Source organism: Euwallacea fornicatus, chromosome 6 (genome assembly GCF_040115645.1).
Source record: "Euwallacea fornicatus isolate EFF26 chromosome 6, ASM4011564v1, whole genome shotgun sequence".
Taxonomy (NCBI): Eukaryota; Metazoa; Arthropoda; class Insecta; order Coleoptera; family Curculionidae; genus Euwallacea; species Euwallacea fornicatus.
In genome coordinates, this window is record NC_089546.1 from 4954034 (window position 1) to 4981739 (window position 27706).

General features: G+C 36.9%; 1 protein-coding gene across 2 annotated transcripts in view; it reads right to left on the reverse strand.

Moving 5' to 3' along the window:
- Positions 1-27706, reverse strand: part of nolo (no long nerve cord) — a 252886-nt gene that overhangs the window by 113438 nt on the left and 111742 nt on the right. For both annotated transcript variants that reach the window (XM_066283257.1, XM_066283256.1), the window contains exon 3: positions 11732-11833. In XM_066283257.1, coding sequence (XP_066139354.1) covers positions 11732-11833 — 102 coding nt within the window. The remainder of the gene's footprint in view (positions 1-11731; positions 11834-27706) is intronic.

The window sequence follows — 27706 nt, forward strand, 5'->3', positions numbered from 1 at the left end:
AGTTCGGATTCTGCTATCTGCAATCCCTTAAGCGAAAGGCCGTTCAACCCCAAAATCTGCAATGGAAAAGGGGGTCGAATGACAACTCATTTTGAAGGTAATTTAATGTGCTTTGTAACCCCCCGAGTTTCAAGTCTCTGCTGTCAACGCAACAAAGGTGGCACCGTCCCAAAAGTGCGCCAATAGAGTTATCGACTTTCAGTGGTTTTACCTGTTTCACTTTACTGTGACAACAAAAAATATCCGAATCAACAATAAATATTATACACTGCACCGCAAAATTAACGCATTTTCCTTTTCATGATTTTAGAGTAATTATTTTACGCTAGTATGACCACGATTTTCAATAGATCTAACTTGACGGAATCAATAAGGGGCATAGTTAAATGAACGCGCGGTGCATTAAAACAATTACATAATTTCTATTCGTTAATTTGTTCAACCAAATGAATATTTAATAGCTTGTATTGCCCCCTCTAGCTCTCATCACTACTCGACACCTCATCGGTGCTTTTGAAATTAAGTTTCGAATAGTATCTTGATTAATGTGATCCCACATTTCCGTGATCTTCAATGAGGGCTCATTTGAGTCCCTGAAGGGAACCCGTAAGGTTCCAACTTGTTGTCCCATAAATTTTCAATAGGGTTCAGATCAGGGCTTCTTGCCGGTCAAGGCAACGTCTGAATTTGCACATCTTCAAGGCAATTTTGTACTACGCATGCTGCGTGTAGACGTACATTATCGTGCATCGATAAAAATTCCTCACCGATGAATGGGGTATATGGCACTACGTGGGGTTCTAAAATGTCTATTATGTATCGGTGGGTTGCCAAAGCACCGTTCTGTAGCACAATTAGTTCCGTGCGACCTTCCCAACCAATAACTTATCATATCACAACAGATCCACCCCTATAAACCACATTTCCGACAATATTACACTGAGCGTATCGCTCTCCAGGACAACACACTCTTCCACGACGATAATCACTAAAAAAACAAAATCGAGAATCATCCGTAAAGAGTACGTTGTCCCACTGACAATCTCTCTAATCTTGGTGTTCTCGAGCAAGTTGAAGACGCTGCCTTCGATGTTCTGTGATCAATAGGAGCCCGCTGCAGTCCTAGAGGGGGTAATATTGCTTTATGCCAACCTTCTTCTCACTGTATCCTCAAACTACTTGCGCGTATTATAAATATTTTTGAAGGCAGATTTTGTAATTAAAATTTAAATTACTACAAGCCAATTGAGCAAATGTTGCAAATGCCCATCTCCGATCTCCATACAACAGAAAAAAAGTTGTTGTAACCTCTGTCGAAAGTATTAAAGCATCTCTGGAGCGATTTGATTATATTCGTGAATAAGCCGCTGACAAAACTTCCAAAGATTTTGGCCCGGTAACGTAGATGGTACTTTTAAGAAGGGCCCATAAAAAGAAATGCAAAGGACTTAAGTCTGGAGAACGCCGAGGCCACATCATAGGCTTTCTCCTCCCAATCGATTGCCCAGGAAACTTTTCATCTAATTATGGAGGAACGGTCAGTGCATAATGAGGTGCCACACCGTCCGGCTGGAATACCAGGCGGTTTAGCTTGTATTGGTCATTATTTGCAATTATCTCTGTAAATGCCGGATTAATAACGTTTTCGAATAACTTAAGATCATATTTCCCGATCAAATTGTCAAGTAAAAAATATGGGTCTATCAAACTGTCACCAAATATTCCCGACCAAAGGTTCAATTTTTCCTTACATTGTGTATGGACCTTGCGAATAACTGCAGGATTCTAATCAGATCAATAACGGCAGTTGTACCGATTCGTAGTACCGTTCAAGAAGAAAGAGCATTCGTCTGAGAAACATACATTCAAATAGGAACTGTTGATAATTTAGAATTCATTCTGATATACCTTCGGAAAATTGCGAGCGCCTATCAGAATCATCCTCATTAAGTTCTTGCACTCGATGTACACATTTTGTAAGGATGGAACTTGTATTTGTTTAAAATGACTAGAATGCCTGTATGCTTGACACCAGACATCACCTCTAATTTTCTTTCGCTTAATGGAGAGCCTGGAAAAATATGTTTCGAAACCGTCACCTCTGTTACCTCATTTACAACCGCGTTTCCAGCTTGACGCTTTTTGCTACGTATCGACCCCGTTTCCTTTTTTTGCGCAACAAAAACAATATAAAGAAAATATCATACAATTTACTGTGGGAAACTAAAAGTACTAGAGTAAGGTAAAGTAACTGAAAGTAAATAACTGAATTTGCGCATCTTTGAGAAGCCGCCATCTTGGTTCTGTTCCCAGCAGAGACTTGAAACTCGAGGGTAATAAAGTATATTAAATGACCTTCGAAATCAGGGATCACGCGACTCTCTTTTCCACATAAGACCATGGGGATGAACACCCTTCCGCTTAGGAGCAGATAGGGGAGTCCAAATTATCCTAACATATTTCCCCTTCAAAAATATGTTTTGTGTTTCCGAGCGTTTTTTCATAAACTCTCTTAGCTGTTCAGAATTGCGAGCGTATCGATTTCAAAAGGGCCACCCTGTATAATACCAATGGTATGTTAAACGATTGAAAAGGAAAAAGTAGAGAAAGCAAAATAAACTGACTGTAGAAAAGGCCGTAATATAAGAAATTTACGGTGTGCGTGGTTGCAGATCGCAGGAGTAATACGCATTTACGAATTAAAGGCTGGATATCCCTTTAAGTCAGGCAAGACCTTTCCAGTGTCGAGATAAATTTGTGGAAGGTTTCAGGATTTGAGATCAAAGTTGGGAAAAAGTAACACTTTCTTTCACTATCTGTAAAAGGTATTGCAACCTGTTTATAACTTTGGTAAACCCGATTAAAAAAAAAAAAGCATTTAATGCATTATTTTCGACGTTAAAATTTTTTACCCCTATCCAGCTATCTCTATTAACTTTCTATTTCCAAACGGAAAAGTACCCATTGTAGTATATCAAATGAAAGGCAATTCAATAAGAAATTCAGCAGTATACTCACACCTAAAATTGCATCTACAGTTTCCTTAAAAAATAAAATAAAGTTAATTTTTTTTAAATTAAAGCTTTTAACCCTTGCATCCTCGATAGACAATCTATTTTTATTTCGCTTTGAAAGACACAGAAAAAACGACAATAACGCGTAGAAATTCCACATTATCTTCAATATAAACAATTTTTTAATTACAAAGTATTTTTATTTACATGGGACTCAATAGTGGCTGGAATTCAGTTGTTAGGCATATACCACAGTTAGAATATAACAAAAATCGATCGGTTATCTAAAAATAAAAAAATTAAAATTTTTATCTTTTTGGGGTATGGAGATGCACAGAGGAGCTTATGAAGAGGCGTGTCTCATATGCATTGAGAAATATCCACATAGGGTTTTTCATAGAAGTGTAGTTTGTCGGATTAATAAAAAAATTCAATAAATTAGAAGTGTGAAAGTCGTTCGTGGAAGACCTCGAAGAGCAACTGGTGACAATAAAGCACTAGACATTATTTTATATATCGATGAAAATCGTAAAAAGTCTACCAGCAAACTTGCCGATGAATTTGATGTCTCTGGAAAATCAGTGAGCAATATTTTAAAACGAGAAAAATTTCATACATACAAAATTTTTCTTATCCAAAAGTTGACACCTGAAGAGTTTTATCACACGATGTAAATTTTTGAATTAATGCTAGAAAATGGTATTAGGTAATAGGTTTTTTTCTAGAAATTTCTTTTCATATGAAGAAACGAGAAATTTCATACGAAGAAAAGTTTTGCTTAAATGCGTCTATTCATCGACATAATTGTCGCCACTGGTCTACAGACAATCGTCACTGGATGTAGAGTTTGGACATATAACATTCGCAAAAACTCACTGTATGGATGGGTATATTGAGCACCAATCTATTGGTCCATTTTTCATAGAGGGGATCATAAACGGCGCATTATACTTGTACTTATTACGAAACGAAATAGTTCCATCAATCGGTGCAATTTTTCTTGGAGGAAATGGGAAACAAGAAGCCAATAATATTCGCTTCTGGCAAAACGGTTCACCAATACATTATGCCATGGTTATGGTTGGAGAGAGTATTTCAAATTAAGATATCTCCAGGAGATGGATCGGTAGAAAAAGCGCAAATGGCCGCTAGAATCTCCAGATCTTACGCCCCTGGTTTTTTTTTGTTGGTTTACTTAAACGGTTTTATTTGCAAAAACAGACCAGAAAATGTAAATGATTTATGTCTTAGAATTAAGACGGAGATAGAATTAATAACAGAAGCAACACGGGGTAATTGCATAAATGAGTTCAAAGAATGACTAAGTTATCGCCAAATTGATACTGGACTCTAAATGAGCATTTATTGTAGGAGGTTCATTTTTGTTTGATGTAATGGTGAGTTACTTTATTTTGGGTCTAATTTTTTCTGGAAACTATAGATCAAATTGTAGTTCTAAGTATACTGTTGTATCCCTTATTGAATTACCTTTCAGTTGATATACTACAACGGGCACCTTTCTATTTTAACATACAAAGTTAATAGGAATAGCTGGATAGACCTGAAAAATTCGAACATCGAAAATAATGCTTTAAATGTCTTTTTTTAAATAACGCTATACGTGTTTGAGTATTTAAAAAAAAACAGGTTTATGAAAATTATAAACGTGTTGCAATACTTTTCATAAGCGCTGTATACAGTAGCCCAAAAAAGTATTTATACACCTATTAGGTTGTTGCAGTTATCTATAGTATATCGTTAATAGTATGGCGAAATCGGAAACGTACAAAATGCACTTGCTGGGTTGGGAACTAAGTTCGCACCATTTCTTTTTTATTATTTTTTTAAGTTTGTTTTTTGATGAAAACTAACAACTACTTAATCAATAATGCGAATTCGAAAAAAGGATCGAACGCGAATTTTCATGCAAAAATTGATTTAATCGTTCTTCATCAAACTCAACGGGATGGCGGCGCGTCTTTGTGGTCAAAATATCCGTTTTTTAACTTGACACACCAATGGCGAGGGGCTCTTTCAAGCTGCGGCACCCTCTTCACACGCAGCACAGATATCGTGAGTGACATTTGCGGCCCTAGAAGCTTCATCAACAGCAAAACGAAGGAGGTGTGAAAAATATTCAATTTCTCAAATTGACATTCCATTTTCGTCATTTGAAAATTAAAATAAACTAACCGGAAGAAAAAAAACACGCAAAATACGTTCTAACAGAACAAAAGCTTTCTCTTTCGAATGATTTAAAACATTATTCCAAAAACATTTAATGACAGGCGGAATGTTAAAATTAAAAAAAGGGGGAGAACTCAGTCGCGAACCGAATTTAAGACCAGTATTCTATCATGTACATATTAAACAAATTTCCAAGTACAGACTTGATTGAAAATGGAGCACATTCAGGACACCCTTCCAAAATAACCAAGCGAAATGAACATTTCATCGTCGAACAAAAAAAATCCTTACGTAAGTGCCCCCTCCTTGGTTGCTGAATAGAAGTCTCCCACTGGACAATGAATTTATTCAGGAACGGTTCGGGTTTTTGCAAGAAAAAGTAATTTCCATGGTAAAAAAAACTGTAAAGAAGCCATGAATTAACCGGAAAAATTGAAAACTAAGAGTAGAGTTCGCAAGATCCCACTGAGATAAGCCCTTAGAATTTTAGTAAAAGGAAATTTTTGCGTGGAATGGGAAATCGTCATTTTATCGAACAAACCATGGATGGGTTTATGTGTAGGAACGTATTAACATAAAATTTACATGTGCTACAATGCTTAGATTGGCCGAAGATCGTTACTTTCAACAACATAAATACCCCAAACGTTGCCTCAAACCAGTGCGCGAGTGTTTTTTGCACAATGTTCCCCGCCAATTAAAAACACCTCCGCATCCTCCAGATCTGAACCTTACTGAAGACTTGTGGGAACGTCATGATAGGCAAATTCCGAAACATTAATTATAAAATAAAACTCAGCTATAAGAGTGTTAAAGGAAAAATGGCAAATAATTTCTCCAGAAACTATAAATACCTTAATAAGCTCTATGGCTCGTCATTTCCAAGCAGTTATTGAGGCTGAATGATACCCTACAAAATATGGAAACCCTAGTTTTCTACCTTTTTGATCAAAATTAATTGATATCAACTATGTGTACGAGTGCTTCTCTAGTTGAAATATTTTCAATTATTGTTTATCTTTTAGTTGCAATAAGTATTGATCTTTTGAGTTTTTTCTCATTAAACTCTGTTGATAAGTGCCCTTTTTCATTTTTTAGATTTCGTAGAACTATTAACGATAGATGTGTACATAAGCGCAGCAACCTAAGAAGTCTAGAAATATTTTTTCGTCCTACTCTAAGTAGACGTTTAAATATTTTAAATTCGAATCAATATCATTTTATTCATACCATAAAACTCAAAATAAACGAATTAATAAGTATAACTGAGGTTCTTTAGTTTGACGCAAATTAAATCCAACCTACGCGGATGTCACACACTACGCTCGCTCGGGAAGTCCTATAGAACGCAAAGATAAAGGGCGAATATTCAACCCTGTCCGTGCGTAGTTGACGCGTAACGTGGGGAATAGGTCATGTGTGGACGTACCTCTAACACAGTTTCGTGGGTAGTTCAAGAAGAGATTGTAGACAGGTTGACTTGGCTAAATTAATTAAAGCGGTTAAAGTTAGAGATCATGCTGTATTATCCAAGGTAGAATTAAATTCGTTCCTGGATTAATTCCTGAACTTAATTAAATTGCCCGCGATTTAATCTTAATGACTCCTTAAATATGTTTTGTGGGACTTGACTAGATAATTTATACTTTCGATAATATGTTTCTTTGGTTTTTCGCTCTTAGTCACTGTGAAATTACGCTGGTCAAGACGAGTAACTGACATTTAAAAATTGAACCTGCGAAACATCCCATATCATTCGATAAAGATTTTAAGATATTTCATACGGTAAATAGAGATATTTCCGCATAAAAGCATTCAAGTTTTTGTTATAAACCTTATTCCTGCGAGTTTGAGCCTGCAAGGTGTACTGGGCGTACCAAATTATGTGCGCACCATTTTAACGTTATTGTTAGTAGAGGTAGAACCTTAGCTTAAACTTCAGAAAGTTGTATTTTCTTAAGCTGATTACGATAGCGATACTAGAAAAACGGTTAAACCTCGTGTTGTAAAGGTAATTTTTAAATATACTTTTTCTTAACGGAACGCTGTATATTTATAAGCAACATCAAAAATGCGTTTAATTTTAAGCAAAAAACTTCAGTAACTTTTTTCTAAAAATTAATAGTTTTTTTTTAAGATAATAAGCCATTTTTGTTTGCAATTGTACTAGCGGCAATGACTCAAATTATTTAACAAAAGGTAGATACTTAAACTGGTGTTTGCTAAATCTATTAATAAAATTCTATCCTTCTTTCGGAATCTCCCTCATGAAGTTGATGAACTAATTAAAATTTATACGGAACAAACTTGAATTTATTTAAAATTCGCCAAATTGCAAATAAGGGTAGACCGCCTTCTCTTGCTAAGCCTCTCACAGATTTCTTGGAAAATGCTTCAAAACATGCCAGGACATTAATTTAGCTTTGTCCATTTACAACATAAATTTTTCTTTTTTTTTTTTTTTAACGTTGTCATTTCGTCGAAATTTTCACTAAAGCTCTAAAAAGTACCGGCGATCAGGAAATTTTTTTCCCCGGAAATGATTCCCGATATCTCTTTAGTGACCTTTTCGTTTGGTATTATGTGCGATTGCAACACATCACATTTTTCTTCATATGAAGAAAAGGTATTTGAAAATATTTTAGTAAATTTACAATTGCTTTAGATTTGACAGTTTATCAAATTAATGCATTATATTTTACTTTTGTGACTTAGCAGCTCCGTGTTAGGTAGATTAAATTATGTCCCCCGAAGTTTTACCGAAAGGTGGTCCCGGGGGGAGAAAAGAGGGGAGGTGGTTTTAGCCGGGTGTTTTTGAGAAGATTTCCACCTCCTCGCAAAAAAAAAAGATTAAATTATGTAATTTGATTGATTATTACTAGTACAATTACAAATAAAAATAGCTTAATATCTTAAAAATATCAATTAAAAAAAAATTACTGAGGTTTTGTAAATAAAACTTGACTAGTTTTAATTTCGTTTATAAATATACACGGCGTTCCAATTAAAAAAAAAAAAAAAAAAAAAAAAAAAGAAGCTTTTTAAAACTATCTTTACAACGTTACGTTTATTTGGTTTTCTAGTATTACCAACGCAACCAACCCAAAAAAATTCAACTCTACTATTGAAATTGAAATTCCATTTCCCCTAATAACAAAGTTAACAATGATGCGCCCTTATTTAGGTACACCCCGTGTAGACATGTAAATATGCGTGACAGGTTTCCGGTTTGCAGTTAAAAGTTTAATTTGGTTATTAAAGCTCTAAACGTATCTAACAAAATCATCAAAAATGGAAGAACATCACGATTTACTGGTAGCCGAGATTCGACGAGCCATTGGGCAGCTCGAAGAAGGGCACACCGACCAAGCAATTGCTCCAGTGTTTGGAGTAAGCCAGAGTGTCGTTTCACGAATTTGGAATCGATTCATGGAAAGTGGAAATGTTTCTCGGACGCAAGGTCAAGGCAGACCATCGTCGACATCACCAAGAAATTACCGTTATCTTTCACAATTTGTGTGAACAAGCCGATCCTTAAATGCGATACAGCTCCGAAGTGAATTTGCCTCTGCTGTTAGAAGGCTAGTTTCAGTATCACTACACACAATCACCGATAGCGTAAAATGGCCGAGTTTTTCAAATTCAAACATGGACCAAGTAACATCTTAACTTAAAAGTTTTTCAAAATTACGCTCAATGGTGTATCGCTATTCAACATCTGTCGATTACGTTTTGATAAAAAGAGCTATTAATTTGGCAAAAAATACAATATAAATGCATTCAAATAGTACGTAAATAATGGAAAAGTTGTTTGTTAATGGGAAATTGATTTCTTTTTGAGTTTATGCTCATAAACCGCCTTTGCTTAAAAATAAATAAATAAATTTATTTAAAAAAAAGTAAATAAATGAAAATAACGAAATCGCAAATTATCAATAAAATTATCTTTTTTAAAAAAAGGTTAAAAAAATTCCTGACCATTTGGATAGATTTATTATTAAAACGTATAAACAATTCTACCACTGTACCAGTGTACCGCCATGTGAGAACCAGATTTTCCCTTCTGGCCAAAATGGGTACATCTTCAAGTGAAACCGGTATATCTTCCTCTAAAAACCGACAATGATTTTCACCATTGAGCCCTGCAGGAAGGAAAAACTGACCTAAAAAATAATCCCCAGGGCTTCTAGCCCAGATGTTTACGGAGGGTTGTTCTTGAAAACGTGATTCTTCGAGTGCATTTGGATTTTCTTCTCAGCATAAATGATTGTTGTGAAAGTCAGCAAATAGCATTGCGTGAAAAATTTTCTGCATGAATAAGCAGAATTTCAGTGTCAAATAAAAGATCTTAAATAAGTTTTTGACGAAACCACACATAAAAGTTGTTACCCAACTGGAAGGCACGAGGGAGAAGAGTTTGCACTTTTTGCATTGATATGGATATCACATATTGTCAGTGAGAATTTTCCATATCAGAAAGAGGGAAATATTCAGCGTTCCTGCTACTTTTCTAGTGCTTGTTTTCAGATGTTTTCCAACTTAATTAAGAACTGCTTCCTAAATCTCGGCTGTTTGTACTGTTCGATGCGTTCTCGGAAGATAGCCGGATCTTTTAAAATTCTCCATTTCACTTAAATGGATGTGGATTCTTGGAAATATTTTTGAGGTGGGGATCGTTAGATTTGGATGCCGTTCTTCGTGCAATCATTTCCCCTCACACGCATCCCATTAGCAAGCCCATACTACGTGAAATGCATATCGACTAGTCCTGAATTAGTAAAATTTTCCATTTCCTGAAGGCAAATAATTTTCGCAATTTTCTTAAAGAGCAGCGTTTTCGTCACAATTTAAATTTAAAGTAATAAACAAATAACAAACAACTACAATAATTTTCTGTAAACTTATAGGTGAAATTTATAAGTTTCAGTTTAGTTCAACTTTCCTTTTTTTACAACTTGCTTTTCTCTGTATTTTCTTTCGGAAACACATCGGACAAAAATTAACAGTGTTTTTACGTTCGCTTGTGGCGATATCTATAAGGTACAACTAAACCATTGATAAATATGAATTTTTCATCCCAAAAACCTCCTGGATACGAAATTTCCTAAAATTAACCTTAAGAGATCAAAAGATATCAAAGAGTGTGGGATTTATTTTTTCAACTTTGATCCCTCGCATCTTGAAAACTGAACGAGCTGGGCCACAGGTTGATAAGAATCTTCCAGCTTAAAACTACTTAAAAATCACCCTGAGGAACATCGGACACCGGAATAACAACCTATATAACTGAAATTTTCGTCAAAATACAATTTTGTGGCTTTTAGACATATGAAAGATCGTTCAAAAGTTTCTGGGACGTGCCCACAGGACAGGGCTGTCAAAATCTTACACAAAAAGGGAAACCCCCGGCAGGTTTTTGCAATGTTTATAATTATTTCGCGTAGAATGACTTAAAATACTATATTTTTGTTCCTAGATTTTTTTGCATTTCTGCTCGTTTTTGAGTTTAGCATCCAAATTCTTGCACGTCTCCGAACTAACTAGAAATATAAATTAAGATATCGAAATTATTGAAGTAAAATATATTCACGTCTACCAAAATCACTGAAAATAGCTAATACCAGTTAGGTTGCAAGAATGCTCTTAAAGCTCTATCCCCCCCGTGGTGTCCCCACCTTATCGTGGTGAGGGAGCTTAGCGCGTGTTCCGACTCTTTCTGGGGACGGGAGAAGTCGGTGGATCGGGGAGCCGCAGAAACAAAGAGGGACACAAAAGATACCACCACCCCCCTGCAGTAATGCCTATCGGCGATTTCGGGGGGGAACAATGGTGAGGAGAGGAAGGGGGTTTTGGTGGGCAGCCGGCATTTCTGTTGTACACCGCAGCGCCACACCACCAGGCCGACTACTATCGTACCAACGCCGGCCTGGCGGAAGTGCGCAAATGCATTTCCCCTATCTCTATAAAAAAGAGCTAAAGCTCTATGGGAAATACCAATAACTTTGGAAAATTGGTGACACGATGTTGTACCCCTCAAAATGATTCGATGTCAAAATCACTCGATATCTCCAAATCGCCAAAATTGCACGTAGCTGCAATAAATTATAGGCCCGAACTTCCAGGCTATGTACAAGGAAAAATTACAACAATTAATTTTTGATCCCGAAAACGCACGCATGCAGTAAAAAGTATTGCGTTTTGTAGTTTTTTTTTGCATTGCATTGCATACTGCAAAATGGTTTTTCGCATTTAACGTAAGGCCATTCAAACCATCTAACTAAAAGTCATTGAAGACTGTCTATTGAAATTTACGTTACTGTTAGACATCGCTTATGTTCCCTTTATCAGAAATATAACACTGAAAGGATCAATGTACGACCCCCACCGGAATTATCACAGGTAAAATACCGATTGTTTAAAATGAAGAGATATGTCCTAGACCATAACAGAAAAATTATTCGAAAAAATTCGGTTATCCTGTAATAGATAACATGCCTCAATGGATAAAAGAACAATAAATCGAAGCTTACCGACTCTGATTCATCGCCACCCCTCGATGAAAAATCCAGGCCAATTCGAGGTATCGTTAAATTATTGTGGATACCACAACATGACGAGCCGAAACACGACATCTGAAAATTAGAGAGAAAAGTCGTTAAAACGAATTATGTATATTAAGATATTTTTTCTTTAAGTATTTTGAAATTTATTTGTATTTAGACCTACAGGCCAAAAACCACAATTTTTTTTTCAACAAATAATAAATCATCAATTCGGTTTTATTAATTTTCAAAAAAAACTTTTGCCAAATTACAAAAAAATTAAAAGTCTTTGACAAATGCAAAAGAAGTCTAATTTGAGCAGCTGTACAAAATGACTACCCTCCACCACCTCAATGCACTTTACCATCCCTTTTCCCAGATTTTTTTCCATTCTAAACTCCATATCGACGTTATTCCGAACTTACATCAGCTGCTTGTCGAATTTTTTGCCACAATTCCTCGCGGGCATTAATTGTCCTTTTCTACACGATTGTCTTCATACTTGACCATATTGAGAAGTTCAATGAGTTAAAGTCTGGACTCCTCGGATTTCACTTCAACGACCGATCCGTCGACGTGGAAAAACATTGTTCAAGTGTTGGCGCACTTGCAGCCACCGTCGTTTTTGATGATTTGAAATTGTACGATTCGAATTTAGTTATGGGTAAAAGTCTCGTAAATGAAGAGAGATATCGGGATATAACGAATGAGAATTCCTTTTTTGAGTAAAAATAGACGTTCTTTCGTCATGTTGAATAGAATTTGACCTTAGTCGCACTCTTAAGGAAATATGACCAACTGTACGGAAGCGCTGGGCTGGAACTAGCGCCCTCTAGGAACTGCGTAAAAATTAGAAAAAATTCTTACTGGGCACTCTATAAAACCCAAGTATACCAATTTTAGTGTCGATGCTGCGAAAACACAAAGAGTCGAGTCCGATGGTCATGTTTTGGTGCCCCCATCCGGGGTTTCGCCATGCCCCATTCCCAATGAGTCACCCCGTATTAACAAGAGCTTGCATACTCCTTGAAATGACAGGCATAATTAAACCTAACGCACTTTCCAGAAAACAAGCGTAGAGGGACAGGGTAAAGACTTCCTGCAAACCATGTTCGATAACAGCAAATCCTTAAAGTACTCAAAAAGTGTAAATTAATATAACATAAATGTATATATAACCCATGTTTATTCCCAAAGGAACGGGCTATCGACCATTTGGTCTTTCTGCCCCTGTTGTACGATTATCATATTTTGCTAACATATTTCACGAGAACGAGAAAACATAGCAATACAAAGATCAAAAGGAAGACTCACAAAAACAAAGAAGAGCTCTGCTGTGAATAGCACTCTAGTAAGGGTTTTGAGGGAATCTTGCTTGTTTCATCTGTCCCGCCGGACAAAGTGGGTTCAGTATCGTCCAATTGCGAGGGTTGTCTTTCCATCTGTCCTGCAGCTGTAGCAGTCTTTCAGTTATTCTTGTCACGTGCGTACGGTCATACAGTAGTTGGTTTGATGGGTTGCGTAGCGGGTTTCCAGGGTGTCCGATCTTGGTGATCAGTGCAATCTGTTCTGTTGTTGGTATGTATCGTTTGGTTTTATCTGTTGCATTGGCCCTCAACTCGCGACCCCAATCCTGTAACGGTCTGCATATAGCTTTGTACGTTTTCGTGGCATTCCCTGTACAGATTCCCTTGTCTCTGTAGGTTGGTGACCGAAAGTGTTTCGTCTTTCTGACAATTTCCGCTCTCACGTTCTGTACACGTTTAGCGAACTTTATTTTTGTCGATTGTTACTCCTAAGTATTTTACGTCATTGCCAGGCTCCGTTACGTGACCGCCTAACGTTGTTGCAGGTGAGTTTGGTTTAATTTGATGACTTGAAAGCAACAGGTGGTTTTCGTTGGAATTTGGTTTTGGTTCGAATCGGTCAAACCATTTCGTGGTGCAATATAAATATTCGAGTACCAGATGTGCTTTCCTAGAGTATGTTTCGAAACTACGAATCTTGGCGAAGACTCGGAACGGTTTATCTCCTGTGAGAAGATCCAGTTCGGGTTAGTGTTAGACAGGCCTCAGCAGGTCGAACGATATTTTGTTTTTTAATCTAGCGTTGTCGAAAAAAATGAGACTAATATCGGCCAAATCAACATAACATTTTCTAAATATCCCGAAACATCAACCGCACACCCCCCTAAAGTTAGTCAATATTGCATAAAGTTTTTATTAAGAACCCCTAACGAACGCTTCAACACAGATGTTACAACTATGAAGCTCAGGTGAAAGTTTATGAGAATGGCGAAGTTTAGTGATGCCGAAAAAGTATCGGATGGAGCATAATAATTAGTATCTGACTTATATATTAAAGTGAGTAAGTTGGTTTCAACGTACACCAGCTTGTAGAGACGGGAACAGGAGGCCATAATTTATACATTCGTATATATAGAAGCTATACGGGTTGGCATCGGAGTATTTTATTCTATGTCGTTTCAGGAAATATTGATGCGCTGATATATGGATTCATTATGTGAAAGTGTAGGGATTAATTATACTGAGTGTCCCTGAAATGGCTATACAACGCTCGACTAAAAGTTCCTTAAGCAAAAACTGGGCGTTCTAAGCAAACTTAACCGTATCCAATGTTGCTTCGTTCTGCCGCCGCAGGGCGCCAAAGTTCTCGAATTATTACGTTTTTTTCGAAATCGTTACTAAACGCTTTTATCGATTTTCACTAATTTTGGAATTTAGAGTCGCTACTGCGTAAGCTGGCGTATGTTGGCGTGAGCGGTATCTCCTTTACGCGTTGGACCATTAAGGGTGGCGCGTGGTTCGTAAATAAAAGTTTGTATTTTTGTTATACACTCGACGAATTCCTTCGATTTTGTCGCTGCCTCTAGCTGATTGTGTTTTGAAACTTTTTTGTCTCTTGTAAAATTTTTGCTCGGTGTACAGGTTCTTTACAAAAAATGATCTATGAAATCTTGTAATTCATCATTGTGAAAACAACGTTAAGACAAAGCCGACGACACGATGCCCAAAGCATGGATTAATTTTTGTTTAAGAACTCTCTTTTATGTTCCGGAAAATGGTTGATAGTTATTTACAATTAGAGTTTTTTTCCATGTTTTCGCCCCAACTAAACAAAATCAAACAAGACACATGAAAAATAGAGATGTTGACCTTATGGAAGAACGAAATTAATTTCCAATTTTTCTTTTAAAGCATCTTAGAGACCTCTTTTAGCTGCAAAACCTCTTTTTAACAACATTGATGGTTACTTCTGAACGCACTGTATACAGTGTGTCTGTTTAAATTGGAGCCATGAAACGAACTTTTTTTATTATTACGAAAAAAAAAATTCTTAATGACAAGTTCTGCATGGTCTTAAAACTAAAATTAAATAAACAGACAACCAATTTTGGAGCCGTACACCATCTTTCTCAACAATATGAATTTTGCTGAAGAAAATTTTATTATCGTCAATGTCAGTAGTGCACGTTGATTCCTTGTTTACTGAAAACATGAGAACTTTTCATGTGATCACATATTTTCATAACAATTGCGTAGTTTAAACAGGGAATTTATGTATAACAATCATTTACTTAGCTAATAGGCAAAGAAAAAGAGTTAATAATTGTAGAAGTATTTACTTTAGTTTTGTGCCTCAATGTAGCCACCTCTCTCCTTCAAAACATTTAACTGTTCTTCGACGATGAAATCTCCATATGTGTCAAAATGTTTATCCCTTACAACCACATCATCAAGTTTGATTCCAACGAGACGGTGTCTTATGCCACATCGCGTGAGCTGTTGGAGAACACTTCCAGAGTATCATCAATGCAAAAATAACTCACAGATGTTCAAATATTTTTTCAGCCTGATAAACTTCCTGACCTAACCCCTATGGATTATGTCATATGGGATTAATTAAAACAGAAAGTTTACGGGCCGTTTCGAGATGTCAAGCATTTCGGGAGGATCATTTCGTAAGCATATCAGGAAATTACTCCGAATACGATAATGCATGTATCACTATCTCCTCAAACGAAAACAATAAACGGAGATTATTATACAAATTTACTGAACCGTTTGAGCGAAGACATTAGGTAAAGGCGACCGCATTTTGGAGGAAGAAGAAAGTCTTGTTTCATCAAGATAACGCACCGATCCGCGTTTTCGTTATGGCGATGGCCCAAAATCAATAAAGTTGGTTTCGAACTTTTTCCTCGCCCACCCTATTCATCAGATTTAGCCCCCTCAGATTATTTTCTATTTCCAAACTTGAAAAAGTGGCCCGGTGAAAAGGGATTTGCCAATAATTAAGAGGTGATATCCGAGCTTGATGCCTCTTTTGAATCAGCCGAAGTTTCTCACTAATCACAGGGTACAGAAACTATGTAAAATGGCTGAGTAAAGTGTGCCAACCTGAAAGGAGACTATATTGAGAAAGAATGTAGTATTTTTCAATAATTTTTTTTAAGCGTGAGGTCATGTACCTCTAGGACTATCTTTGTAATTGAAGCTTTTTCTTTTACTTTATGGTTTTTAATGATTTACTAATGCGGATTATTCACCCTTGATGTTCTTCGTCCGCGGACAGGTGATAGGACATTTCCCGTACACATTCTGGAATTTCCACATATCGGACGGTGCTATGAGTTCTTTTACTTTTTTAACAATTCAGCCTAAGGAATTTCCTTGCTTGTCGGGGCCAACGATTAGATTAGGCGCATATGAAGACTTAACTCGAACACTTTTCCGAGGCATCTTTATGATTGATGCTGCAGTTAAATTATTAACGCACAAAACTCGCTGGCAATAAAGCATTAATCCAGAGATTAAAAACATCGAGGGGGTGAGAAATGACGTAAATAAATAAATAATTTTTTTTTTCATGTCCGAATATCTTGGACACGTGTTTTCTATTCTCATTCAAAAACGTGCGATTATGAATAAACCTAGAGAAATTTGAAATAGAGCATTGGTCGGAAGTTTTACTATAACGCTAGTAAGAAACGAGGTTTAAAAGAATATGTATATTTACTATTTATTACTCACATGTACGAATACTTTCTGTACCCACTGTATATCGAGCGGTACGTACATGTGTCGTTCATAAATCCTCTTTACTAAAGGCGAGAAACTTATAACACTTTGAAAACTGCTTAACTCAAGATATACAATACGACTCTGGAAGGTTTATCATCGATTTAACTTGTCAGATACTAAATAAATGTACTAAATCAAAGTTTTTACGTTAAGGGCCAGCTTTTTAAGTTATATATCATTCAACTAGGATCACTCCCTGACGGATTTTACAGAACACGAGATATTTCCGTAAATTCCGATAGGAAAATTGAGAAATTAATCACAGTTTCAGGATCGTATCAACCCTAAAGTAGAGATGGAGGAACATTGTTATCTGCGGTTGTGGAAAATTCGCGACTGTGTGTTATTCTTGGAACTACGAAGGAGAAGGGTATTTTCTATTAAAATGTTTAGGTCTCCTTAGTTTAGTTTCTCTTAGTTCAAGTTTTATCTTGGATTTGCTATCACCCCTTTTGAAATTATCACAACAGTCCATATATCGGAAAAATTGAAGAGCCCGATTCTCTTTGGCCCCATGAACTAAGCTCAAAAACGGAGCCCTCAACATATATCTTTTTTTTTTTAATGGACCCCTTGTAGCCTGTTCCTTACATCTCTCGGGCCAGCGTAAAGTAGCTTTAGCTCTCGCTGTAGCTGCTCTGTTTGTTTGCATCTCTCCATTGTTATAACAGTAGCTGAGGAGATCTATCTGCATTTCTAACGAATATCGGATATCGCGATTGTATACGGTTTCAGGTCCGCCGTAAAGAAGCAAAAGCGACCCACATAGCAATATTTCACTAAAAACTTTTTACCGACCTGTGAAGACGTGTGCTTCAGAGAGTGAACATCAATTTTTTAGCTTTGAATTTCGGGTCATTGAAAATATACAAGGTGTCAATTTGAAAACGTCCCAACCCTATTATCGAGAGACGGGATTGATTTTTAAAAAATCGCCGGAACATGTCGATTTCATATCAAGAGGGAAAATTTTTTATGTAGAATCCACTGCGCATCTTTCTGCCTTCTACCCCCAGGAGCCACCCTCCCAAATATCTTAAATGGCAAAAGGAGGTTAAGTGATACATCATTTTAAATGGCTTTTCATTCTGTATATTGTGATATTTCTTTTGTTACATTTGACTGTTGCGTTATCAAGTTAGGCGTCATTGATCATTCTAAATTAAATTTTCATATTAGCGTTTTGATAGCGTCGGAACTAAGATTTTTTTTTATTGAAACATGTCTTACGATTAGGAAATTGCTATAATAAACGTTGCATAGCCGTTGTGAGTCGTGTAAAATAAATAATTTTCTTTGCTGCTGATTTAAAAACGCTAATTACACGTTCAGAGTTGGAATTCCCATTTTCAACATTTTAGCTCATTAAATATTCAGAATTTTCTTCATTATTACCAAAACAATAATACGACCTGTTTCCCAACTCTTCCCTGGCGTTTCAACCACTGCTTCTGAAGAAGCCCTGCTTCTCCTTGAGATCGTTCTTGGCGAATCGCCAATGTTATCAGACTGGGTTTTGTAAACAACCGATTTCATATGCTCTCGTAAAAAAATAATCTAACGGCTTTAAATCTGGCGATCATGCAGGTCGTTTTAACGATCACCTTTTACCAATCCATTTGACTGGAAATGGACATCCAACCGTTCTCGCACTAAGAGAAAATGCTGCGGTGGAGCTTCATCTTGCTGAAAATGTTCTCGCGAGATGTTTCCACCAACTTGACTTTCCAAACGTGTTGTTCTTAAAGGATCAATTGTGTTTTCGTGTAAGTTTAAGCACGGCTCTTCTGCTAAGTTTTCCTCAACGAACAGAGATTCTGTAACAGCATTTCCGAGAATACCAAATTTTTGCTGACCACCGTGTAGCGTTCTCTCTGAAAACTTTCTCTGGGGATTTTCGTTACTCAGATGTCGACAGTTCTGTTTACAGACTCAACTGTTAAGCCAAAAAGGTGCCTTCATTCATGACCGAAACAAACGTTTGTTTAAAAAAAATTGGTTATTGTTAATTAAGTCGGTCATGGTTTGGCAAAACTCGATTCTTCTATAAAAATCGCCGTTAATTTCCGGTAGAATTTGCATTTCGTAGAAATAAAATTTGTTTAATGTTTGCACAGTTTCATGTGACTTTCCAGTTTGACTTGCGAACTCACGCAGTAAATTGTTGGGCTCTGCTACGAAGTTTCTCAGAATCTCTATTTGAACAGATTCATTTAAAACAAACCGAACGGACCTTTTTTTGTTTGCAATGGAACCCGTTTCAGTAATTTTTTTATTAAGTCTAAAACGTTTCTGTGACTCACATTTGAATTAGGATTTCCAGCCTTAAAAACTTCCGATATTCTTGCGCGCCTCCCCTGGCTCGCCACCAGCAAAAATAATTTCAGTTCTTAGCCGAATTGTGTGTGTTACTTTTAAAATTACTGACAATAACACAGGAATCATCGTAATACATTTTAACTGATTTGGATACCAAGCAACGTCGTCCAGTGTCACAGGCAAGTTTTAAGGGTAGATCGTGAACACAAGGAAAATAATTTTTTATTTGAAAAAATTATTTATTATTTAAAGAAATTATTTATTATTTAACGAATTACGATCGAAACACGTTAGGTGAGTCCGGCAACAATTCAGGACTCAATAACTGCCTGAACCAATTGGTTCCCCTCTTTACACAAAAAATATGCCGGCGTTAGCAAGAGCAAGGAATCTGTTAGTCCATGTTAGGATTGTGAAGCATATATGAAATTTCGATCCCTTTCAGCATCTTTAACGTTAGCTTAAGACCTTTACAGTTTTCTAAACGCACCATTTAGGCGCTAGATTTGTGTGTTTGCTTGACCAGCATTATTTCAATGATCGCCACTCGCAAATGGCCATAAAATTGGCAAAGTAAATGATATTTTCCCTGCAAGATAATATCAAAATTTGTCGAAACCGCATTCCTCTGCGAGCAAAAATAAACAATAAAAAAATTCACATTCTACGCTCATGTTTTTTTTTTTTTTTTTCGGGGACCGAGGGAAGTGGTTCGGTGATTAATGTTTTTATTATTTTGACGATCGCCCCGACAAACAATAAGTTAATAGGTTTTCCCACAACAATTTCCCGATCTCAAGACCCATTTAAATAAAAAAAAAAAAAAAAAAGCCCGAGTTCCAACGCCATCAAAACGCTAAGAGCAAAAATGAATTTGGAACGATGAAATAATGTATCGCTTAACCCCTTTTACCATTTAAGATATTTGAGAGGATGGGTCCGGGAAATTGAGGGTTGAAAGAGGCGCAGTAAATTCTACATAAAAATTGATCCGCCTCGATGGCAAAATACACGTGTTCGGAGGATTTTTTAAAAACCCACCCCCATTTCCAGATAATGGGGGTGGGGATGTTCCAAATTGGCTCCCTGTATGAATTTAATCATGTGACTCGTTCAAATTTATGTTTATTTGCGCAACACTGCGGATGTCATTTCTTCGTAAAGGCGCACTTGCAACTCCCCTATTCCGAAATCTATTGTTCTCTAACTATTCTAAAGTAATGCGTAAGTTGGTCTTTAAATGCGCCGAAGAAACTACGGCCGTTAATTTACATGTCATATCGAACAACAGGAAAATAAACATTGACAAATTTATTCAAGTTCATGTAATATGTCCACCTACTTTCGAAAGGGGTACTTTACCACCATGATTTATTGTGGTGGAAACTCCTTTGCTTCGACTAAACTCGCCGTTGTTTTTCACAATGGAGTTGGCCGTAAACAGTTCGAGCTTGTATTCCACCCATTTGTCGACTGCTAATTAATTTATCACATTTATTCTCCGAACTTTTTATGTCTGGTCGGATTCTCGTCGATAATTCTTTAAAACCAGAGATCAGTTTTTGCCTTGTAGCGTTAGGAAGTTCGAAACACTTCCAGTTACACCGAAGCAAGTTACGCCGAAGTAGTAAGAATATTTTATTTAGTGTATTTTATTCCTCTTTTAAACCTCTTTTGAAATTACGTTTGAAAAATTACACTTTCTACATCTTCGAAGATCGCAGTTTCGAAATGAAGGATGCGGACCACTAAGGGCGAATATCGATTTTTTTCCATTTTGAACCGTCCATTACCTTCGATTTTAAACAGAGAGAGAACTGTAGGATCCAGTAGTCAAACCGACCGCCCTGTACATAGTTTCTAATTGTATTGCATTGTGCATAATGAGCAGGTCGAGACTCTGTCGGAACGGTGGTAGATCGTAAATAGAGTTAGGGTTAAGTTATTGCTAAGGAGATGACGCACCCCTTTGGCACGCCCATGGTGGACTTGAGAATTCCCACCGAGTTGCCATGTCAGCATGGGAGTTCCCCGCGGAAGACTTCGTCGGCATCGGCGTGACTTATGATGATAAGCTCTGTAGGCCCTAATGATGCAGACGCAATTACCGACGACGAAGGATGTATGAGCTTCAGCACCACGAACCAATGCGACGGGTAGTGCACGTAGTGTCGATGGCACCTCCAACTAGTGTATGCTCGTGGTGCGCCGCCAGAGGGTTTAGTATTTAAGACTTTCCCGAAGACGCGGAATTCCTAATTCAACTCCGATTCCTATTGATATTCGAGTCGATTTCAAAGTGAAGACCAAAGCCGCGTCCACCTTCGTAAACACAGCTTTGAATTATACCTTAAACTAACGAAATAAAAACCTACAGAACTATACTTTAGAGAATAAAATTAAGGTCACTTGAAAAATTCCTCAAAGGTTGTACAAACAAATTCAGGGACACTGAGCCAGCTTCGGATGGCCTCTCTTCAAAAGCCAAAACGACCTTAAAAAATAATCACATGTTTCCTTGGGCGATCATAATAAAAAGCGGCCTTGTGCCAAAACTCCTAAAATGCTTTATCTACATTTTTGTGTCTTTATCTATATATTGCAAATGCTACGACTAGTGCCATTGCCATTCTCATTTGGTTCTTTCGTTATAGCGCCAATTACTTCTGTTGAATTATGACGTCTACAAAAGATGATCGTGGACAGGGCGAAACTGTTAGGAACTGTAGAGTTGGTCTATTTAATGTCCGACAAGTGCTTCAGCGGTACGAAGAGACTCAGCTGCTCAATCGAAAACTCGCATCAGGACGAAGAAGGGCTACAACATCTAGAGGTGAGCGTTTTCCTGTTTCTATTGCTCTGGGGAATCAGACATCTACAAAGTTTCCCTTCGAACACATCTGCAAGAAGTGAGAGACGACAAAGAGAGCGAGTGGACCGTTAGGAGGCGGCTACATGTTACTACATTATCCTCTCTAATTAGAGCTACAGGATCTTCATTTTCTCATAATCACCCGGTTGAGAAGTTCAATTTTCCACGAGAACACTTAGTTTGGGCGGAAAAGGAGTAAAGTCACGTATGGTTGATCCATGAATTTCGATTTTGTCTTACGGGCTCAGACAGACGTGCGAGAGTGTAACGACCACGAAACGAATGATATGCTCAATAGTGTATTACTCAGCGGTTTCTATTTGGTGGAGGCTTACTCATAACATGGGGAGGAATTTGTTCTGAAGCTGGTGCGGAGCTAGTGTTCGTCCAAAATGGGACTCTGAAGGCCTACAAGTACCTTACAGAGGTTCTAGGGACTATATTGTACCGTTTATGGTTGTTTTTGGAGATAATTCATCTTTTAAGTATGATAATGCACGGCTCGGCACTGCTCGCGTGGCTACCGTTTTTCTTAATGAGATTCAAATCACGCGATTTGTCCGTCCTGCTCGAAGTCCGGATTTGAATCTGATAAAGCATGTTTGGCATGAGATAAAGAGACGCTTACGAAGACATGTCCCGGCTTCTAGAAATTCCGGAAAGCTTCGCGAAACGTTGATGTCGGAATGTGACAATCTTCCGTAGATTTGATTCAAACCTGATTCGAAGCATGCCCTGTCGTCTGCAAGCTGTTTTCGCTGTTAAATGAATAAGAGGAGGAGGACTCGAGTACTGAAGCCCGCAAAACGTTCATGTTCGGAACGAATGCATATTTTTTAAATTCGTTATTTTTAATAAATTTTTCAGCAAAAACAAAAATTTTGTTTCGTTCGAGCAATTACGACAAAATTACCGCATAAAGTTAGTAAATTATGTTACAGGTGAAAAAAAAATTGAATAAATTATAAGCTATTAAATTAAATGCAAATTACGAGGTGGCCCTAATTTTATGCTCGGGATATTGTGAAGTAACATGATACAGGCCAAAAAAGGTTAACTCGGTAGATATAGACATTTTAAATTATGCTGCACTGGCTAAAAAGGGGGAGAGTCCGCACGTATGTAAGGTTCGCGGTTCAAGGGTGGAGAGGAACGATACAATTTTCAGAGCACTTCTTTATTCTCCATGATCCAAAACCGGAATCTCGATACAACCCGGTATCCATATACAGAACACATCCTCTCTTCGTGAGAGAACCGTTAGGATGGAAGGGCTTTTTCCCACGGGTACCAAACCCCTAAACATCTTTCTCACCTACGCTAAAGGAATTTATAAACAACCCTCTTTCCTCACGCTAATCTGAGGAAGAACTTGGTACCAAAAGCCTGTACCACTTTCAGATGATGCCAATTAATGATCTTAACATACACAAGAAATGCGAGGGAATTCATGTCAGCCCTTCCACCATTTTGTCACACTTATCTTGGGAGGAATCTAGAGCCAGAACCTCGTGATATTTTCAGATAATTGGTTGATAGTTTGAACATAGACAAGGAATGCTCACATGTATATTAAGAAAGTGACCTACAAATGGTCAATTTTAACAACTATTTTCTCGTGTTTGCTCTTGTCTTTTCCTATTGTGTTTATCACTTTTCGTTGCTTATTTTATGAAAAATTTGCGTGATCACAAGTAGTCGTGTTTCGGTTGGGGCGATAAACAATAAAATGAGTTCCAGCGTTAGTGATAGTGAAGATTTTGTTACCGAACCTCACGGGGAAAAAGAGTAAACGTTACTGGAGATTAACCGATGTCTCTGAAAAACTGAACCTACAAAGACATGACACTTAAAGCGATTGCCAGTGTGAACGTCTCAAATGTATCGATAAGGTGTTGGCCGACTCTAGAAAAAAAATCAGGAAGCAAGTTTAATTTATTAAGACCCATGGACAAGCAGAATGTCCATTTGTGTGGACTTATTAGCGTTTCCAGTGTAATTTCTAAAGACGAGAAGAGTGCGTGTTTACAAGAAGGAAATTCTTTCCTTACAAGGCATAAGCAGAAAATTTTTTTTAACTGTTCAGAAATTTTTCAAAATGTGTGGTAAAGTCCCAATTGATAAACAAGGAAAACACTCTAACAGGCCTCTCGAGTTAAAACCGGAGGCTAAAGATACAGTAGTCGGACATGTCAGATTTTTTAAAGCCACTAGAGCATCAAAGCTTCGTCAAAAGCCCACCTGCACGATGAATTAAATATCAATAAAATGTACAATATATACAGTAAAGGCAACAATATGGTTTGTCGTAAATTTATAAATCTATATATACAATACATATATATCATTGGCCTTTCTGTCCGTGATCTAATATCTTACATCTTTTTTACAGTTTGAAATTAACAATAATTCAGCTAATAAGAGGAAAAAAGAAGGGAAAAAACAAAAATCACAATTCTTGAAAATATTCTAAAAGCGTGGTGGAGGGGAAGAGGAAGCTAGATAGTCTTGTCTCTCTGGTTAAGCATAAGGGGTTCAGTATGGTCCAATTCTCTTTATTCTGCTACCATTTGTTCTGCAGTTGTTCAAGCCCTTTCGTGATTTTTGTCATGTGTGTGCCTTAGTATAGTGGTTTGTTGGGTGGGTTGTGTATCGAGTTGTAAGGGTGTCTTATTTTCGTTATTAGCGCTATCTGTTCTGTGGAGAAAAATAATATACTTACGAGCGTTCTGCAAGCGTATAAATTACTATATTACTCAGAGGTGCCGCCCTTAAGTAAAAATAAATATTTCTTGAATTTTAATTGCGATTTAAGTGTCACAGCTTAAACGATGCAGCTAAGAAAAACGACACCAAGAATGTCCATTTTACTTTACTAGAATGGCGTCGAGTTAGCAATTGTTTTTTACTTAGTTTCATGTTTCAAAGCAAATTTCAATCAGTTAAACGAAATTACATAAGAATGAGCCGTCCAACGATGGTCAGCGAGAGAATTCTAATGGACTGCAGAGATGGATACAGCCAAAGGGACATAGCCGAAATTGTAAATTGATGTTCATCAACTATTCAGCACATCATTAGGCGTTACCGCAATGAAAATAGAATCAGGAATAACTTCCGGGTGGCTCTAAATAAAATATTCATGGAACTCGAAGAACAATGGATCGTACAAGAAAACCAATATTCCTAAGAAAAGTTGCCCAACGTTGTGTGCCTACGTGGAAAGATAATTTGGAAAAAGATGCAACCCGGAAAGAATTCGAAGAATTTTGAGGAAAAAATACACACAGAATAGAACCGCCAGAAATAAATCATTTATTGGCCTAAGAAATAGAAGGGCACGATGGAGAATTCACCAGAGAACACATTAGCAAAAATTTGAACTTATGGAATTCTGTAACATTTGCTGATGAAACCAAAATCGACTTATTTGGGATGGACGGGAAAATATCAGCGTGGACAAAATCTAATATTTGATGAACCAATACATACATTTCGATATATTAACGCATTATCCCGAATGCTCAAAAATTAGGACTTCACAATAATTCAAGGTAACTATGTAATTGCCCAAATGTCACTAAAACACCAGCTCACTCAGCAGACTTTAATGTCATTGAAAACTTGTGGTTGGTATTACGAAATAAAGTGAGTAATAAGCCTAAATCTAACAAAAATGAATTAAAAACTAAAATTACCGATACTTCGAGCACTGTTACCCCAAACGACACAAGAAAGTTAGTAGAATCGATGCCTAAACGCCTACAGAGAGTCAGTGATAACACAGCAGGACCAACTAAATATTAACAGTGTCATATTAATTTATATCAATTTGTTGCTCTTGTTAATTTTATAATTCGGCGTTTTGCATCATTTATGCTATGACAATAACGCATTATTTTTGATGTTCAAAATTTTCTCCCCGATCCAACAGTCCCTACTAACTTTTCATTTTTAAATAGAAAGATACTCATTTCAGTAATTCATTAAGAGATACAATGGTACATTCAAAACTGTAATTGAGTCTATAGCTTCCTTGAAGAAAAAAAAGCTTTTCTTCCTTCCAGACAATCAATTCTTATTTCACTTTGAAAGACAGCGAAAAATTGACAATGAGGCATGAAGAATCCAAGTCCTCTTCAATGCAAATAATTTTTTAGATACAAAATATTTTGGTCTTCATAGAATTCATTAGTGGTTGAATTCAGTTCTTTGGCATCTATCGCAATTACAATATCAACAAAATAGTTCGTTCATCTGAGAGGCAAAGAAATTGAAATTTTCGTTGTATAAACAGCGCAAAAGAACTTACAAAGTTTGTTTATATTTATTAATGAAAAATATCCAGACCGACCTGTTGATGGGAGCGTAGTTTGTCGGATTAATAAAAAAATCAGCAAACTGGAAGTGTCAGGACTAATCCAAAATGTGGAAACGCCAAACATTCTTTTATCTATAGACGAAAATCCCACACAATCCACCAGTAAGCTTGCCGATGAATTTGATGTATCAGCAAAATTAGTAAGCAATCTTTGGAAATCGGAAAAAATTTCATCCATACAAATTTTCCCGCACCCAAGAGTTAAAGCGTGAAGATTTTCATCACAGGATGGAATTTTGTGAATTAATGTGAAAAAAAAGCATTCACTATAATAGGTTATTTTCTAGATTATTATTTATCGATGAAGCAACGTGTTGCTTAAATAGATTGATTCACCGACATAATTGTCGCTACTGGTCTACAGACAATCTGCATATATGTATGTATAACATTCGTAAAAACTTAACGTGTAGTTGGACATAATGGGCCACCAGTTCACCAGTCGATTTTTTTATAGAGGGGACTTCAAGCAACCGATCATACTGGGACTTACTGCAAAACAGAGTAGTTCCAACCAGATGGGACACCACCTTATTAGGGCTGTTAGAGAGTATCTTGACGAGATTTTCCCTAGGAGATGGATGGGTGAAAAAGACACAGTAAAATGGCCGACACGATCTTCAGGTCTTACCCTTCTCCGTTTTTTTTTGTAAGGGGGGGGGCACTTAAAAACCACAATATTTAGATGATTTACGTCTTAGAATTCAAACAGAATTAGAATTAATTACAGAGGCAACACTGGCTAAATACATAAAAGAATTCGAAGAAGAGCTGAATTATTGCCAAATTTTGGGAATCTTTCCATTTCGAAATAAAAGTTGGTAAAGTTAGCTGGATAGAGGGTGAAAACTGTGAACGTTGAAAATAATGCGTGAAATTCCTTTTTTGATATAAAATTTACGTGTTTAAGTATTTTTCAAAAATATCAGGTTTGTGAAAATTGTAGACAACTTGCAATACTTTTTAGAAGCGCTGAATGGTTTATATGCTTTCAAAAGAACGATACTAATTCAGTTTCATTATGTCGTTTTTTCTAAATAAATTCGTGCCTCTAGACAAAGTACTCTTTCTTAATATCAAATGCGTCATTTAAACCGTGAGTTGCTGTACCTACAACAAAGCGTATCCATCAAGAGGTTTAATGGAAGGCATTAAAGTAAAAAATAATACGATTCCAAACCTCAAGCATTGACTACTGAAAATGAACGTATTTGACATTCACCCCTTATTTGCCTGTAACTTGCAAGGGGATTCGATCAGAAGGATACGGTTTTACTTGGCTCTCT